Here is an 18,313-nt window from a genome sequence, read left to right on the forward strand (position 1 = left end):
TTTCCCTTTATTTCCCCCCAAAAAACTAGGTGCGCCCTATGGGCTGGTGTGCCCTATGGGCCGAAAAATACGGTAATCTGATCCAATACAAAAAGTTATAATAAAACATAACTTTAAAATGGAACAACTTATATCCAAAAAGTAAAATTCAATCCATTAGATTGTAATCTATTAGTAAAAGTAAATAATAGTAAATTAATCTATTAGAATAGTACACAATAAAATTAACTCTCAAAACATCATATCATGATGTTTGACTGGTGATATATCACAATGTTGAAAACCAAATATTGTCCAGCCCTGATGTAAGTGCAGCCCTCTCCAAGATGGCAGCAGCAAGGCCAGCTCCACTGGGTTCTCCCATCTCCCACAAGCACCATTCTCCGTCCTGCCTTCCTTCAGGAAGAAGCCCTGGCTTTCTTCATGTGCTCCAGTGGCAGAAGGGGGAGTGGACCCAATGTCAGCCACTGACTGACTGAGTCCGGCAGCAAGAGAGTCAGTGGCACAGCCGTCTCTTAGACTGTTGGGCAGTGAAACCAGCCAAAGCAGGCAGTGCCTACAAAGTGAATGGTTTGCACAGGAATGGCTGGGAGACAGATACAAGGTGAAATGTATTGATTGTTGTGCTGCGAGAAGGAGGAAAGAGAACTGTTATTCCAGTTGGTGATGGGCAGGGAAGTTCAGCCTGTGGACTGCATCATCCTGCAGGGACTGCAGGGAAAGGGGTGGGATAATAATCATAGAGTTGGAAGGGACCCCAAGGGTACTCTAGTCCAATCCCCTTCACTTCATCCATGATAATAGGCATCCAGCCTCAGCTTTAAAACCTCCAAGGAAGGAGAGTCCACAACCTCCCCAGGGAGACCATTCCACTGTTGAACAGCTCTTGCTGTCCGAAAGTTCCAGATTGTCAATATCCTTCTTAAATTGTGGCGCCCAGAACTGGACACAGTATTCCAGGTACGGTCTGATCAAGGCAGAATAGAGCGGGACCATTACCGCATTTACTCGAGTCTAATGTGCCATCGGATCTAATGCACACCTCAGTTGGCAGAACCCTGAAATAAAAAAAAAGTATTTGCTGGCAAATGTAATGCACTCTTTACAACAGACAAGCTGAAAATTTTGAGGTGCTGCAGGCCTGGCAGGGGAGAGGAGCCAAGCGAGGCGGCAGGGCTGTGCAGATGACAGGGAGCTGTCCTCCCCTCCTCCTCCTCCTCCACCTGCAGTAGCTTCTTGAGGGGGGCACAGCTGTGCGCCCCTCAATGGAGCAGTTTAAAGGACCCCACACCTTGCCTCTGGCTCGCACTAGCCAGTGGCTAGGTGCAAGGTCCTTTAAACTGCTCCATTGAGGGGTGCACAGCTGAACACTCTTCAATGGAGAGATGGGATGGAGTCCGCATCCTGATGCCGGCTAGCGCAAGCTGGCAGCAAAGTGCGTTTTTACTCAAGTCTAATGCACCATCAAATTCAATGTGCACCCAATTTTCACAGCCTAATTTGGCAAAAAAAGGTGCACTTTAGACTCAAGTAAATACGGTACTTCCATTGTTCTGGACACTAGGCTTCTCTTGAGGTAGCCTAGAATAGCATTAGTTTTTTTTGCTGCTGCATCACACTGTTGACTCATGTTAAGATTGTGGTCCACCAAGACTCCAAGATCCTTTTCACATGTACTTCTGGCAAGCCAAGTGTCCCCCATCTCCAGGTAAAGGAGTTTGAATAGCTTACTCCATGACAGTGTGGGAAACCTCCAGCCCACAGGCCAATCTCGGGCCATTTCCCCCAAATTACACCCACTCAGCCATCAATTGACATCATGGTGATGTCAGCTGGTGGGCAGGGAGACATGGTTTATTCCTGTCTTGGCTGCATGCCCTGTTCCTGGCAGGGAACAGGATTGTGCAGTCAAGGCAGTAGGGTTTAATCTCCATGAGATCAAATGCTGTTCAAAAGCCCCATTTGAAGCAGCTCATGTTCTCCCGCGGGCAAGTGGCAGCAGCAGTGGGAAAGAAAACACTTCAGCACCAGCCAACTGCCTGCTTGCAGGAAAATCACATGAGCTGCTGAAAGCAGTGCTTTTGGAACCCAGTGCTAAGCAGGATTGTTCTCCCTTCATGTGAGCTGACGCTAGATGATGTATCAATATATCACCCAGGACTGGTATGAGGGGCAGACTGTGATGGCGGCTTCACTCGGTATATTGCATGTGAAGCCACTGCTGCTCCTGAGTCCCTCTGCCCTTAGTGAAAAACAAGCTTTAGCTGGGTGCTGGAGGTAGAGGGACTCAGGAGTGGCGACAGTTTCACCACCGATATACCACTGAGTGAAGCCGCCATTGCACTCTGCCTGCATACTTCATCGGTGAGGTGCAATACAGCTTGTTCCTCCCTCTGCTTGTTTAAACTGCTTGGCTGAGGAGCCTTCTGTTGCCGTTTTACGGAGCCCCTGACCTTCCCCTGGCTGACACAAGTTAGCAGCAGGGTGGGAGCTCCTTTAAAGTGCTCCTGCTCCCCAGCTGAGGGAGCCCCAATCCTTCTCCTGCTGATGGGAATTTGGACGACACCAGGTCAGGGAAGACTGCTGTCAGAAGATCTTCTGAACTCTCTTAGGAATTAATTGGTTGAGCAAGTTCCCAGGAAAGAGGTATGTCAGGTCTTGGGGGACTTTTTACCCTCCAGCTGTTGTTGAACTACAACTCTCATCACCTTTTTTTGTTGGGGCTGATGCAGTTCTGGAGGGCCAAAAGTTCCCCACACCTGCTGTAAGGGAAGCTTGAAGATTTGTATTTACTGCTTCCATGAAACAAGTGGATTCCAGAGACGTACAGCCTTTCCATACCCAAGATCAATCTTTCACCCTTACTTGGAATGCAGGATATGCTTTTTATGTTTTTATGTTTTCCTCTTCGTATAACCAGAGTAGTTTGATTCTCCCACAGCTTTTTTACCTTGTCTCCCCTTTGCTCTCTGTCTGTCAGTCTCTTTATTTCCCTAGAAGAGGGCTTCAGTGCCTCTTAGGTGATCTAGCTTAAGTAAGTGTTTGTGGCTAACTAATTTAAGACCAATAGATTAAGTGACCTTGTCATTTGGTAATGTTGCTTGTTAAAGTGGTTCTCATTCAAGGGGGTCAGAGACTGGTCTTTGGCATTGGTTGAATAGGGCCCTGGCTTTGAGCTAAGCTCCACTGGTGCTTGCTCACATTTGGCTTATTCATTTTGTTTTGTAGGCCAAGATAAAGCAGAAATTGCGGGAGATTGAAGAAAACCAAAAACGTATTGAGAAGCTGGAGGAGTACATTGCTACTAGCAAGTAAGGGCAAGGAAGGGGCCACATTATATTGGGGGTGTGTGCCTTAAGCAGACTCTGGTGGGGAAAGCATAAGGAAGTTGGGCTCTCTTTTGGGATTGCTTAGGAGGCCCACTCTACAAGTCATCATATTAGTCTCTCCCAGCACAGTGCAACCAAGCCTGATGCAGGCAGGGAGTTCTTACTGCTCATTCTTTAGGCAGTCCTTGGAGGAGCAAAAGAAGCTGGAGGGGGAGCTGACGGAGGAGGTAGAGCTGGCCAAGCGCCGGATCGATGAGATTAACAAGGAGCTGAACCAGGTGATGGAGCAGCTGGGGGATGCTCGCATTGACCGGCAGGAGAACAGCCGGCAGCAGCGCAAGGCTGAGATCATGGAAAGCATCAAGCGCCTCTACCCTGGCTCTGTGGTAAGTGTAGAAGAACAATAGCAAGCTCCTCAAGGCAGAGCCGAGGGTATATGGCAGAGGGCGGGTGGGGTAGAATTGGAGGCCAGGGCCCCTCCTTGCCTCATTCCATTTCCTTGTTTCCCACAGTACGGGCGCCTAATTGACCTCTGCCAGCCGACCCAGAAGAAATACCAGATCGCTGTCACCAAGGTCCTGGGCAAGAACATGGATGCCATCATCGTTGATTCAGAGAAGACTGGCCGGGACTGTATCCAGTACATTAAGGAGCAGCGAGGAGAGCCTGAGACCTTCCTGCCCCTTGACTACCTTGAGGTGAGGCCTAACAAGGCCTGGGCGTGGTGGTGGATTACTGCAGAGATAGATAAATCTCCATGTTTGTGCTAGCCTGCCAATGATCAGGTGGTATCTTTTTTCCTACCCAACACTTTCTAAAGGTAGCTCCCTCAGACTGATTCAGAGGTAGGATTTGCACAGAGCTCTTGCCCAAGGGACTCAGTTTTTCCCCCTTTTGCTCCTTCCCATGTAGCCACCTCGCTTCAACGATAAGCTGCTTTTAAAACAAAGGTATACATGTAAAGTTATAAAGGTGATGGGGAAGGACTGCCTCCACTTCAGTGGCTGGAGTAACTTTGAGTGATCTGCAGACTGACATAAGCTTGTCACTGTGCATCTCTGCCTTCCCCCTGAGCCAAAACACCTATATATTGCAGGTGAAACCGACAGACGAGAAGCTCCGGGAGCTGAAGGGAGCCAAGTTGGTGATTGACGTGATTCGCTACGAGCCGCCTCACATCAAGAAGGCCCTGCAGTATGCTTGCGGGAATGCCCTTGTGTGTGACAATGTGGAGGATGCCCGTCGCATTGCCTTTGGAGGGCACCAGCGTCACAAGGTCAGAAATCTTGCAAGCCACTCTTAAGTTTCTTGCCTCTCAGCCTCCTCCAGAACTACAAACACAGTCCCAGTCAAGATTCTACAGCAAGGAACCTTGAATTTCTGTTAACTGCATAGATGTATTACAGACTAAGAAAACGTGCTGCTATTTCCTTTATTTGGTTTCTGCTTTTTCTAAAAGGACACCAAAGCCCCAGCTTCTTGTTAATGAAAAGCTTCCTCTGGTCTCATCTTTGGTTTTGGAAAGTTTACCAAAGCTTGTTCATTCACAACTGTCTTTACAGCCAGGAGGGCTAGATACTTTTAATGAAAATTTAAAGATGAGATTTTTCAGGATGCTAAATTGTGCACTCAGTTCCCAGTTTGGTGTTTGCACAGAACTGCAGAACACCCTTGGCCCTGTCTTTGCTGTAACTCAAAAAGTGCTGCTTCCTTCTGCATATTGTGTACTGTATCATATTGTTACTGTAGCCATCACTAGCTGTGGGTGACTGATAGCCAAGACCTGAGGTGGCTGCTTCTTCTTGGCGTGACTTGCTGTGTTCCCTTCTTCGTCCTTTTCCAGACTGTAGCCCTGGATGGGACCCTCTTCCAGAAGTCTGGGGTGATCTCAGGAGGTGCCAGTGACCTGAAAGCCAAGGCCAGGCGCTGGGATGAAAAGGCTGTGGACAAGCTGAAAGAGAAGAAAGAGAGGCTGACAGAGGAGCTAAAGGTTGGAATGGCTTTTAGTTGCCAAGTTCTGCTACAAGCTTTAGATAGCATCAATAGAGAAATGTTGACTGGGAAGAATTTGGGGCATCATTGAAGGTCCCAAGCTAAAAATGCGCCAGGGCTCATTTGGGATGCTCAGGGGGTCTAACAGGGATAGGGAGCAAACACCAAAAAAAGGGGACACTACAGTCCTACACACATAATTACAGGGTACCTATCCAATCTCAGGGATTTGGTCTCCATCAGAACTCATAGCAGTTCAGATAGAGATTGAGCTGACTGATGGAAGAACAAGGTGAGAAGCAATGGGGTGTTTTGCCAGGCAAGAGTGGGATGTTGAGGAGAACAAGACAAGAGGCGTCATTTTGGCTGAAGGGGTTGTGCTTAACACAAGCTTTCCTTATGTTGCTCACCAGAAATCCTTCTTCCTAAAGCTCCTTCTTGTTTCTGGTTTTGTTGGATTTACTGGCTTTCCATGAATGCCTCTCCCCAAATGTGGATAATCTGGCAGTATTTAACTTGTTTATATTTTTAACAGGATTTATATACCACTTAATTGTAAATAAGACCTCTAAGCTGTTTACAAAGAATACAAAATACATATTAAAATTGTCAGCAAAAAGCAAAGTTAAAATCAAGTTTCAAGAAAATTAAAGTACAAATAAAATCAACAGTTAAAATATACAGTGTAAGCTAAAATTCCAGTTAAAATACTTGTTAACTTTTCGTGGAGATACATCAAACCACTGAGCACTTTAAAAGCAGTCATTTTCAAGACTGGGAGAAGTGACAGCCAAGGCAGTGAGCACTTCCTTGTTCCTTGCTTTCTCTCAGAGCCTGACAAGAGTTTGTGGTTTGGAAAGAGACTTTCAGACAGGAATTGAAAATGATTGAATGTTCCTCTCTACAAAAAGGGCTCCCTGAATTTATAAAACTAGCACATAAAAGTGCAGTCTAGGCTATGGAAGGTTGTTTTCTGTCTGTAAAAGTATTCAGTTGTATAAATTCCCAGTTGTAGTTTGAAGTGGTGCAACGCAGGCAGATGATTACCACCTCTTAGGCTGTCTTCCTCAATACCCTTCCTAAAAAGTAAGTCCCACTGAACTCATTGGGGACTTCTGTGAAAACAGGCTTAGGATTACCGTATTTTTCGCCCTCTAGGACGCACTTTTTCCCCTCCAAAAAATGAAGGGGAAATCTGTGTGCGTCCTATGGGGCGAATACAGGCTTTTGCTGAAGCTTGGGGAGCGAGAGGGGTGCGCACCGACCCCTCTCGCTCTCCAGGCAGCTATCAGCAAGCCTGGGGAGCCCGCGGGAGTTCCCGCAGGGCTCCCTAGGCTGCGGATAGCAGCCTGCCGCCCGGCGCGTGGGGCGCCCTGAAGCAGAGCGCCCCTCGCGCCGGGCAGACATCCACAGCGTGGGGAGCCTGCTGCATGGAGCACGGGGCGCGCTGAAGCAGAGCTCCCCGCGCGCCGGGCAGACATCGGCCAGCCCCACAAGCTCGGGGGACAGCAGGGAGGCGCAGCGCCGCCACTCTGCTGTTCCCCGACCTGGTTTTGGGGGGAAAATAAAGGAATTCCCCCCCCCAAAAAAACTAGGTGCATCCTATGGGGCGGAGCGTCCTATGGGACGAAAAATACGGTATACTGCATGTGCATCACTGGCTGCATTTGCATGTGATATAACGTTTAGCATTACAAGGACGAGTCACAGTGAGCATCAGACTCATATGCTCTCCCTGCTGCCGCCCCCATTATGACTGCAAGGAGTTCAGAAGCTTTTGCTTCTTTTACATTAACCACTGCTTATCTTGACATCCAAATCTGGGGAAAGGATGGTTAGTCTCATCCAACCAAGTGGAAACAAGCCAATTTCAAAACCAATTTACAAAGTTAAGATTAACTGCAGTTTAGTTCAAAGTAATGATACAAACTATGGTTAATCTAAAACAAAAGTGGAAGCTTCCATTCTCCGTTTGGCCATACTGGAGTAGGGAAGGTGGAAGTACTTGAGCTGTAACTCATCTACATAACATGAAACTACGTTTTAGCATTGCACGCAAACTGGGCCACTAGCTCTTCGCAATTGTGTGTGTTCAGTTAAATAATTTTTATTAATTTTCAATTACAAAAAATCCAATATATGCCATATTGTATCAGTGCCAATTCACAATTCCAATTCAAATATAATTAAACAGCCAATTACATAATCATATTGTTTTTACTCCTGCGTGCTAGATTTCAGGGTACAGCATTTTTGTTTTCATTCTGCTTCCGAAGGTTTGTTTAATCCAATTCCATTCAATCTTAATCACAATCCCTTACCCACAGCTACAATGTTTCTAACATTTATATTAAAACATTTAGTATTCGTATTAAAACATTTAGTGATTTATATTCTTGCAAGAAAAGTTCTGTAATCCTTAATAGTACCTGTGCATGAAGTTTGTTTTATATTTATATCAATTTATTTTGTCCATATTGTTTCTTCTTAGTGTCCTTCATGACCTGCACCGCTCAGCCACTTCTAGTCTCTCTCTCCCCCTTTGTCTCAAAAAGCAAGGCTGTTATTGCAATTCTGTCATATGCCATATTTATTTCATTACAAGAATAGAGATAGTCTGGCAATGCTTCGACAAGCCTCTGGATTCTCTCTCCTTTCATCTTTTCACAATAACGATCTGGTGTCCCACCAAAGCCTGGCAAGCCTTCAAAGACCCCTCTAAGGCAGCGATACAATGAAAAATAAATCCTTCCGAATGGTTCAAATCCATACCCATTTCATGTACAGTTCTATTTTGCATTGTCTTCCATTGACAAACTCCCATTTTCTTTAATCTCCTGCCTTCCATTAATTTTTTAACAATCGGGGTGGGTTTGCCAAATCATTTATGTAGCAAACAAGATGTATATAAAAAGGGTAAAGGCTCCCCCCCCCATACCGTCGTTTACAATGAAAGAAATTTTTCTTTCTATTTCAGATCTCTATGTCTTTGTAGCCATTTCATTTTAGCAGGTGATAATCTTGTCCCATCTATCCCAGCACGTGTCTGTAAATTAGTTCAAATTCTACTCTAATAAACAGAAGAACCTTTGCCCCTTAATTGCTGTGTTGAAGGGTTATACTGATAAGCAAAGTACTTTGGCACTCAGCTCCTCCTGCCTCCTGGATTCCATGCTGGAGGGAGAAGCAGGTATCAAGGCGATCTGCAAGTGAAGCTCACTCTCCCCCCCCACCCCGGTCCTGGGGGGGGGGGAATTTGCAAGGACAGTTACCCTCAAATGATCCTTGTTTATGCTTCGCTAACGATCTCCACTAATGTGGGAGTGGCATCCATTAAGGCAAACCGGAACCGGAAGCCGCAAGCATGTGTGTTCAGTATAATTTGTCTGCAATTACTCCCCCAATGGACACCTTAGTTACACAATTTGTATTACTGTTTTTCCTATGCTGGTGGACTGTCCCCATTGCTCAGATCATCAAGCATTTTTGGGATCATCAGGCATTTTTGGGAATAACTGACTTAAATTGATTCCTTCAGTCCTTAGCTAGGGGGTGCCATTGCGCTGCCAAGTTTACTTTAAAAAAAAAGATTTCCCAAACAAATAGTGATAGCTTTACTAGGGATGAAAAGCTATTCTGTGTATATGTGCCACACATGCATAACTTGGTTCCAGGTGTATCCATCATGAGACTTGTTCGCCATAATGATTGAAGTGGACACATTCCAGAGGAGCAGCTGTACTTAGTATATTTTAGCAAAACTGAAGAGCAGTGGTACAATAAATACTAACTAGCTTTCAGATGCAGTTGATGAAATAGACACTTGTCTACAGAGAAACATGCCTCAGCAAACTCTTTTTTTCTTCTCCTTGTGTTACAGGGCACCATCATTTTTGCTTGAAATTACACTGTTCACGCAGTGCATAAATGCATCTTTTCAGGGGACTGGGTCTAGCTACCTGTCGGGGAGTTGTTTTCAGCTTTCTGAGACAGCATTGGGGCTCCTCCTTTACACCTTATGAATTTATTCCTGGAATTTAGCTGCTTCACATTGGCTGCAGCATAACAACAAAATTGTTTTCTCATTCCATTTTTCTTTTTGCACCCCACTTCCCCTACATCTCCTTTTCTCATTTCCAGGAGCAAATGAAAGCCAAGCGGAAGGAGGCAGAGCTGCGCCAAGTCCAGTCCCAGGCCCATGGCTTGCAAATGCGTCTGAAATACTCCCAGAGTGACTTGGAGCAAACCAAGACCCGTCATCTTGCTCTCAATCTCCAGGTATGACGGCTTGCTGGGACCATGCATCCTTCAGGCCTCCAACTTCCAAGGTGCTCTCTGAGTTTTGTAGGGGATGCTACCTCTTGCCTTAGAGCTAAAGCAGTAGGTGCAGCAGAAGATGCTTGGGGATGTTCATTTGGAGGGCTGTCCTGTGCAACCATCAAAGACTACCAAGGTTGGGCATGCAAGTTCACCCCTCTACTGGATATAAACTCTGAAGCCCCAGTCTTGCCATGATCAATTTGCTTGAGAGAGATTCCTACCATCAGTCCCTCAGTTCCTTCTGAATTATATCCCTAATAGAATGCTATACCCAACAGGAAAAGTCCAAGCTGGAAAGTGAATTGGCCAACTTTGGGCCCCGCATCAATGACATCAAACGTATCATCCAGGGGAGGGAGCGTGAGATGAAGGAACTCAAGGAGAAGATGAACCAGGTATGATGGATCAAGACAAAGGGCTAGACCACCTTGTTAATGCTTGTTACTTTTATTTATTTATTTATTTATTTATTATTATTACTACTATTACTTTTATTATAAATTATTATTATTATATATTTCTATCCTACCCTCAATCCCAAAAGAGCCTAAGGTGGTTGTGTAACTTCTTAAGGAAAATCTATACAATGACTAATGTATCTGCAGCGGTCTTTGTCAACATAGTGCACCTGCAGGCTGCACTGATAAGATTTGTAGTCCCAAAACATCTGGGGAGCACAAGGTCAATAATGTCTGCTGAACAACTACATATCTAAGCAATATAAAAATCATCTCCACAAGAAGCTGCTGAATCTCAAACTGTGGAGAGAGGCTCAGAACTCACAGGGTTAAGAAGTTCTGAGTGACGTCTCACATTCTGAGGCGGGGTTTTAGAATACTGAGGGGAGTGGTTTCCTGTGTTTCTCTCAGTGTGTGTGTTTGCTCCGTTGCAAGAAAGGAGCAAGATGTGCGCTCTGTCGCCAGGATTTATAGCTGTTATGTTTTGCTAAGGAATAAAGACTTTAAAAGATAAGGAGACAGCCTGCTGCGTTCAGTCTGAGTTACTGCCCTCACACACGAACGACGTTCCTGCTTCTGTTCCGCTGTGTTTACGTGCTGCTGCAGTCGGAGGTCTCTGGGGAAAAGCAGAGCCGCGCAGAGGAAGTGTGCCGGACCCCCCGGACTGGAAACATCCAGTTTCCAAATGTCTCAGCAAAGAAAAAATCTTCAGCTCATGCCTAAATACAACATGGGGGACAAATGCCCTTATCTGAGGGAGGCGGTGTCCGCAGAGAATGCTCTGTTTTGGGTCACTGTCTCATGAGCTGTACTCATTTGTGATGCCACCAGCAGGGGCTTCCTGCATATCTTAAAGCACAGTGCTTGGATTTCAAGACTAATAGGGCAATACCTTGAAATGGGCTTGTTGGCTCAAAGGTGGTGAGTGTTGCTTTTACGACCAATGACACAGTCTCACCTTACTGCCCTGCTTAAAAGGCTGAGAGCCACATTTTACATCAGCTGCAGCTTCCGGACCATTTTTAAGGGGAGCTCCATGTAGAGTGCATTACAGGAGTCACTAGTTAACACTCCCAAATCAGTCTCTTAAGCTTAAGCCAAGAAATAGTATTCTCTATGAAATTGAATATCAATATACGTATCAACAAAAGACTGAGTTAAGCCTTTGAAAAATCCATTGAAATCAAACATTATAAGTTCATCTTAGATTGGGTAGTTCGCAAGTATCTGTGACTTTGCACAAGGTTTTGTATTTTTCTTAGAAGATTGATATAGAATGTATAATTACTTTGGTAATGATTGTGTGTATATTAGTTGCCAACGTGTTGCATGAGTCGTACTACTCCTACTCCTATGCTAGGCTGAGCTAGCTGAAAGGGAGGTTCCAGAATGGGAACTAGCCTGAAAGGGGCAGGACAGAATAGTCTGAGAAAGGGGGGTTATCAGAAGGCTACAGCAATGGCAGGTGTTGGGAAAAGAGTGAGGTAGGTGACCTGGTCTTGACATTCATCTTCTGTTCTGGTGGCTTTGAAGCTGTGTTCCAGGAACTCAGAAAGTGGAACACAGGTATGCCTAGTAAAAAAAAACTCTGGGTCTTAGAAATTTATCTGGATTCCTTATTCATGGATGACAAAAAGCTAGCCTGCCCACCAATACAGATCTTTTGCATAGCACAAACTGGGCAGTGGCGTTCAGATGTGTTTTAGGGTGCACTGTTGGCTAATGTAGGGATTGGCCATAACTGTAGTAGACCACATGCATTGCCTACAGGAGGTTCCAAGTTCAATCTCTGGTCTCTTCAGTCAAAAGGACCAGGTATCAAATGCTGTGTAGGCTCTCAGACCCTGCAGAGCCACTTCTAAGCCACAGCCAGCCAGAATAGGCAGTAGTGGGCTAATATGAACAAATAGTCTGACCTAGGATAAGGCAGGCTGCTAGTATTGGAGCCCAGTCAGCCTTTCCAGCACAGGCTGCCTTGACTGTGTGCCCCAGAATCATCACACAGAGGCTGTGTGGCATTCCAATCAATGTGGAAAAAGTTTCCTGAGGCTCAGAAAAAACTTAACATGGAGGCCAAATGGCCAAAATATTGGGAAATTTTGGAGCAAGAAGGGGACAGACGGAAATTGCAGAGTTTTGAGAAATTAAAAGATAAAGTGCGAGATTGGCTTCATTATTATCAGATAATGGAGGCTTACAATTTGGATAAGAAAGTTGGTTTCCAGGTGGAAAAATCTAAATTGGAAACAGAATTGTTAGAATCCAAAACTAAGACTTTGTCAAAAATGTATAACTTGCTGCTGAAATGGAATACTCAGGATGAGACGGTTAAATCTGTAATGATTAAATGGGCACAAGACGTTGGACATAATATTATGTTTGCTGACTGGGAACAGTTGTGGACCACCGGGATTAAATTTACGGCATGTAATGCCTTAAGAGAGAATATTATGAAAATTATGTATAGGTGGTACATGACCCCAGTCAAGCTTGCAAAAATCTATCATTTGCCCGATAACAAATGTTGGAAATGTAAAGAAAATGAAGGTACATTCTTTCACCTTTGGTGGACGTGCCCTAGGATTAAGGCTTTCTGGGAAATGATATACAATGAGTTGAAAAAGGTATTTAAATATACCTTCTTGAAGAAACCAGAGGCCTTTCTCCTGGGCATGGTCAGCCAATTGGTGTCAAAGAAGGATAGAACGTTTTTTATGTATGCCACAACAGCAGCAAGAATACTCATCGCAAAGTATTGGAAGACGCAAGATTTACCCACTCTGGAAGAATGGCAGGTGAAACTGATTGACTGTATGGGATTGGCAGAAATGACTGGCAGAATCTGTGACCAGGGAGGAGAGTCGGCAGAAGAAGATTGGAAAAAATTTAAGGACTACTTACAGAAATATTGTAAAATTAAGGAATGTTGAATGATGCTGGATTGAAATTGAGTGGTTTCTAGCTGTAATGGTATAAAGGAATATGAAAAAATGGTTGGATAGAAAACAAGGTGTTATTATAAGCTGTAATGCTTTAAGTTAAGGATTTGCTGAACAAATAATTTGAAATGGAATACAAGAAGGGGAGGTATGAGGAGGTCAGAGAAATATGTTATTGAAAACTACGTATTATGAACTATATGTCTTTTTAATTTTTTTGTTTGTTTTTTGTTTGCATAAAAAATTGAAAACTTTAATAAATATCTTTTTTTTTTAAAAAAGGAAAAAGTTTCCTGAAAGTGGAAATTTGGTGTTAAAAAACCCACTCAAAACTACTCTGCTCCATCTCATCCTGCTCCTCTCACTTTAGTTTCTTCCCATCTTTGCCAGGTGGAAGATGAGGTATTTGAGGAGTTCTGCCGGGAGATTGGGGTAAGGAACATCAGGGAGTTTGAGGAGGAGAAAGTGAAACGCCAGAACGAGATTGCCAAGAAAAGGTAACCAGCCCAACTTTGTGCCCTCATGAAGTCTCCCAGGTTGAAGAATGCGGAAGCCGTGTGAATGGATGGATGGGTTTGGATCTGAGACCCAATTTTAACCCCTGTCCCTCTGCAGGTTGGAGTTTGAAAACCAGAAGACCCGTCTGGGCATCCAGCTGGACTTTGAGAAGAACCAGCTGAAGGAGGATCAGGACAAAGTGCACATGTGGGAGCAGACGGTCAAGAAAGATGAAGCTGAGATAGAGAAACTCAAGAAGGTGCCAGGGTGGGCCGGTGGTGGCTAGGAGGGTTTGGTCCAGCAGTTACCTGTGTCTTGAAGGTGGGGAAGAAGGCAGTAGGGTCTATGGTCGAGCTCATAGTCTCTCTGTTTCTCTCTCCCCCCCACTTAAGGAGGAACAGCGGCACATGAAGATCATTGATGAGACCATGGCACAGCTGCAGGACCTGAAGAACCAGCACTTGGCCAAGAAATCTGAGGTGAACGACAAGAACCATGAGATGGAGGAGATTCGGAAGAAGCTGGGCGGGGCCAACAAGTGAGTCTTGGCTTCTCGGGGCAGAGGCTAGGGAATGTAGGAAGGAAGGCTGTGGAGGGATGCTTGATAACCTTTCCCCTTTCTCTAAGGTGGGAAGTTTGTAAAATGGCTGGAGGTGAATCCTGTGCTAGATCTGACCAAATGCAGTAGCGTCCTCCTCCTAGGGGCAGCCAGCCAGAAGCCTCTGGGACAACTCCCCAATGGTTTGTCCCTAGCATCTAGTCCTTGGAGGTCCACTTCCTCTGGACAGGAAGGTTCTGTTTAACTGTTGTAGTTGATAGCTGTTGATGGCAAAAATGTCTCTATATTTCTCTTTTTTTATTTGATTCAATTTAATATTTATACTAAATATTAATATTGACCTTTGCTCTCAGGGAGATGACTCACTTGCAGAAGGAAGTGACAGCCATTGAGACCAAGCTGGAGCAGAAGCGCAGTGATCGCCACAATCTGCTGCAAGCCTGCAAGATGCAGGACATCAAACTGCCCCTCTCTAAAGGCACCATGGATGATATAAGTCAGGAGGAGGTAAGCAGAGTCTCCCACATATAGCAGGGGGTGGGTATGAGGCCCAAGCGGGAGAGTGAGATGGTTCTCTTTTGTTTTGATTTGGGTGCAGGGTGGCTCCCAGGGGGAGGAGGCAGCCAGCAGCTCACAGAGGACTTCCAACATGTATGCGCGAGAAGCTCTCATTGAGATTGACTACAGTGACCTCTCTGAGGACCTGAAGGTGAGCTTCCCCTTGGGTCTGCTCTTCCTGGGGAATAGCTGGGGGGGTGGCCTTTTGTCCCCAGGCTAGTGGCAAGTCCACAAAGCAAAAATGTACATGTGTTCAGGTCACTTATATATTCTTTTACTTATTTAAAATATTTATGCCCTGTCATTCTGTCAAATGATCTACGAGGTGGCTTCAATCCAAAATAAAAGCTGCATTTAAAATGAGCATAATAACAGAACTGCAGGGCAGAATGAACAGTAATAAATTAAAAATGAGTAAGAAAATGCTGGAACATTGTTTATTTGTTAGCTTCCCCCGATCCCTACAAAAACGTAAACCAAAAACTTTAAAGTACTTCCACAAGTCCCTTAATGAGGAAGCCTGGGGAGTTGCTCTCAGGAAGGAATTCCAGATTCTAGGTGCACATAAATAACATCGGCAGCACTGGTAATGTGGGAATTCAAAGCAGCATCTTCAAAGTTGCATCTGAGTGAATGGGCTGGTTCACGTAGGTGACAGCCAGTGCCCAACCCCTTTAGGCCTTTACATTCCTGATTCTGCTTGATAGAGGGTTCTCCACTTGTCAATCTTCCCCTGATTCTTCAGGGATAAAATGGGGCTGTCTTCCCTATGTTCTTTGTCATCCACATGTCATCATCCCTTTTGTCTCCGCTGAACCATGGATGATCCGTGTGCCTCATAAACGTAAGTTTGGAACTTCTGTTTGGAAAAAATGTTTTTTTTATCTTTTAACTTTGCAACCTGACTTTCTCTTTACCTGACCCTTTTGTTCTTAAAGAAGTCTTTAAGAAAATTGGAATCTGGAGTTGATTGTGTACTCTGACCTCTCAAGGATCGCTCCTGCATATGCCATAACAATTGTCCGTGCCATAGATTGAGTTAATGGGCAGGGGAAAGGGATCCTGATTGGACTGTGCCCCAGTGATGATGGCAGAGAGTTTGCTAGAAGGGCTTTTCTCTCCCATATAATTAGCCCCAAAGGTCCTGAGGATTCTCACCCCAGACTTCGGTTGGCTAGAGAGGGTAGTGGCATAGGTGCATCACTAAGGCAGATGCATCTGGGTTTGTGGGGTGGGTGGGGATGATGACTATTAGAGTCTCTGGCTGCCTGAACCGCCTCCCATCATTCCCGCCTACAGGATTCCCAGGCTGAAGATGAGATCAAGCAGGAGATGAACCAGCTGCAACAGAAGCTGAATGAGCAGCAGAGCATTTTGCAGCGGATTGCTGCTCCTAATATGAAGGCAATGGAGAAGCTGGAGAGTGTGCGGGACAAGTTCCAGGAGACCTCTGATGGTACTGGATCCCCCTCCTGACCTCTCTTTAGAGTGCTGGGGACCTGGGCCGAGGGCTTCTGCCGGAGGGCTGGGAAGACCCATGCTTACACTTCTTCCTTTGCTCTGGTAGAATTCGAGGCTGCCCGGAAACGTGCCAAGAAAGCCAAGCAGGCATTTGAACAGATAAAAAAGGAGCGCTTTGACCGCTTCAACTCCTGCTTTGAGTCAGTGGCCACCAACATCGATGAGATCTACAAAGCCCTGTCACGAAATAGCAGTGCCCAGGTGAGGACACCCCTGGCCTACCATGGGCAGCTAACAATGTTATAAACGGTTCTTGTGTGTGATCCATGTTTTGACAAACATTAAAGCCAGGGAACCTAAATTCTGAGTTAAGCAAAGCTGAATTCTGCGTCCGGTATGAAATGGATAAATGGAGGAAATTTGCACAGTGTCTTATTTTTATACTGTCCTTCCTGCTAATATTTACTCTTTAGCACCATTTATTCTGTGGAGAGGCAATAAGCTATTCCCCTGCCTTCAGAGAGCTCAGCAGGCAGCACCCACTTACAGCCAAGCATATCTTCTGACCCGTGGGAGCTAGCAACTTGCTGCTCTATCTTTTCTCATTTTTCAAACAGTTTTAAATAGAGCAGGAAGTCAAATTCAACACCTAGAGCCGCATTCAGTGCTTTTTATGTATCTCCACAGAATTGTACCATACATACAGACAAATACTATGATGTTCAAATATTTTAGGGATTATTATGGGTGCCATGTCTTTAAAATTGGATGAACCCTATAAAGAGTGTGTGTGTTTTCCTCCCATGATCGACCAAAGGTTGTTTTATTGTAAATGGAAGCCAATTTACTACAAATTGGAAATCAAAATTCCATTAACCATGGGAATCAGATTTTGAGAGTTCACTGCCAACAGATTATAGAAATTGTGTTCATGCAAATTTGCTTTCTAGTTGCAAACAGAATTGTCTTCTAAAACATCAATCTAAACCCCAGAAGACTGATTACAGCCTAGCTACTGTTCTTTTTATTCATATGCAAAATATGCTATTTATTCATGTGTTGGGCTTTGAAATGCTGTCCCATATTGTCATCAGACAAATTGTACCAACTGGCATTCGCTTGAGCCTTCTAGTGCCATGCTTTGTGGAGTCAGGCTCCTGTGTGCGTATTCCATGCTGCAGGGGGAACTGTGCATGCTGCCTCAGTCAAAGCAGCTGCAGGAGCACACTTGTTTGCTTGCTTGCTTGCCTGCTTGCTTGCTTGCTTTCTGAGGAGTGGGGGACCTAATAAAGCCCTCATTGCCCCTAAATAGATGATGGACTCTGTTGTCAGCCAGCTCCTCAGTGGTGGCTTTTTGCAACTATATTTGATTATTTTTAATAATGTGCCACGTTTCTTGGCTTGCTGAGTTATATTAGAAGTATCCAAATTAGTTTGAATTCCACAATACTGTTGTTGCCCAGAAGCCTCTGAGGTAGCTCTCAACCCACCCCTCTTGGGTGTATTGGACTAGCAAAGCCCTAATACACCCATCTTTCCATCTTCCCTTACAGAAGTTTATTTTCATAGGGTCTCGCTCTGTTTCATCATACTGTGAAATTGATCTAAGCAGCTGTCTTACAGCACATTAGATCATCAGTCCACTTAGCCCATCCATCACTGTCAACGCTGACTGGCAGCGGCTCTCTGATTTCAGAAAGCCTGGAATTTTCCCCAGCCCTGCCTGGAGATGCCAGGGGTTGACCTGGGAGTTTTCCAATGCAAAACATGTGCGCTACCCCCTGAGCTCTGGCCTTCCCCATTAAAGATGGTTCTGAGGTATTGACCACTGGTGTGAAGATTTCTGATTGTCTCCCTTCATCCCTTTTTCTCTAGGCCTTCCTAGGCCCCGAGAACCCAGAGGAGCCTTACTTGGATGGCATAAACTACAATTGTGTAGCCCCTGGCAAGCGCTTCCGGCCCATGGACAACCTGTCTGGTGGGGAGAAGACAGTGGCAGCCTTAGCTCTACTTTTTGCCATCCACAGGTAAGGCCAGCCTTTTACTAAGGGGGCGGGGAGGGACATTGCACACTGCAAAGGTTCACAGTCTCATGTTCTCTCCAGCATCTGCAGTGGATGGGTAGGAAAGGCCTCTGCCAGAGACGCTGAAGAGCTGCTGGTCTTGGTGGACCAGCGGTCCATCTCTGTACAAGGTGGC

At 45.2% G+C, this 18,313-nt stretch overlaps 1 protein-coding gene across 1 annotated transcript in view; it reads left to right on the forward strand.

The window, feature by feature from the left end:
- The window catches only part of SMC1A (structural maintenance of chromosomes 1A), a 29,973-nt gene that overhangs the window by 8,445 nt on the left and 3,215 nt on the right, over positions 1–18,313 (forward strand). Inside the window, exons 8-22 of the mRNA XM_053370975.1 lie at positions 3,229–3,311; positions 3,508–3,715; positions 3,842–4,027; positions 4,426–4,605; positions 5,173–5,319; positions 9,462–9,599; positions 9,920–10,036; positions 13,429–13,535; positions 13,654–13,795; positions 13,929–14,074; positions 14,449–14,602; positions 14,694–14,804; positions 15,962–16,109; positions 16,221–16,375; positions 17,990–18,141. Of these exons, the coding sequence (XP_053226950.1) occupies positions 3,229–3,311; positions 3,508–3,715; positions 3,842–4,027; positions 4,426–4,605; positions 5,173–5,319; positions 9,462–9,599; positions 9,920–10,036; positions 13,429–13,535; positions 13,654–13,795; positions 13,929–14,074; positions 14,449–14,602; positions 14,694–14,804; positions 15,962–16,109; positions 16,221–16,375; positions 17,990–18,141 (2,174 nt within the window). The remainder of the gene's footprint in view (positions 1–3,228; positions 3,312–3,507; positions 3,716–3,841; positions 4,028–4,425; positions 4,606–5,172; positions 5,320–9,461; positions 9,600–9,919; positions 10,037–13,428; positions 13,536–13,653; positions 13,796–13,928; positions 14,075–14,448; positions 14,603–14,693; positions 14,805–15,961; positions 16,110–16,220; positions 16,376–17,989; positions 18,142–18,313) is intronic.

The sequence above is a fragment of the Podarcis raffonei genome, chromosome 17, assembly GCF_027172205.1.
Source record: "Podarcis raffonei isolate rPodRaf1 chromosome 17, rPodRaf1.pri, whole genome shotgun sequence".
In the NCBI taxonomy this organism is placed as follows: domain Eukaryota; kingdom Metazoa; phylum Chordata; class Lepidosauria; order Squamata; family Lacertidae; genus Podarcis; species Podarcis raffonei.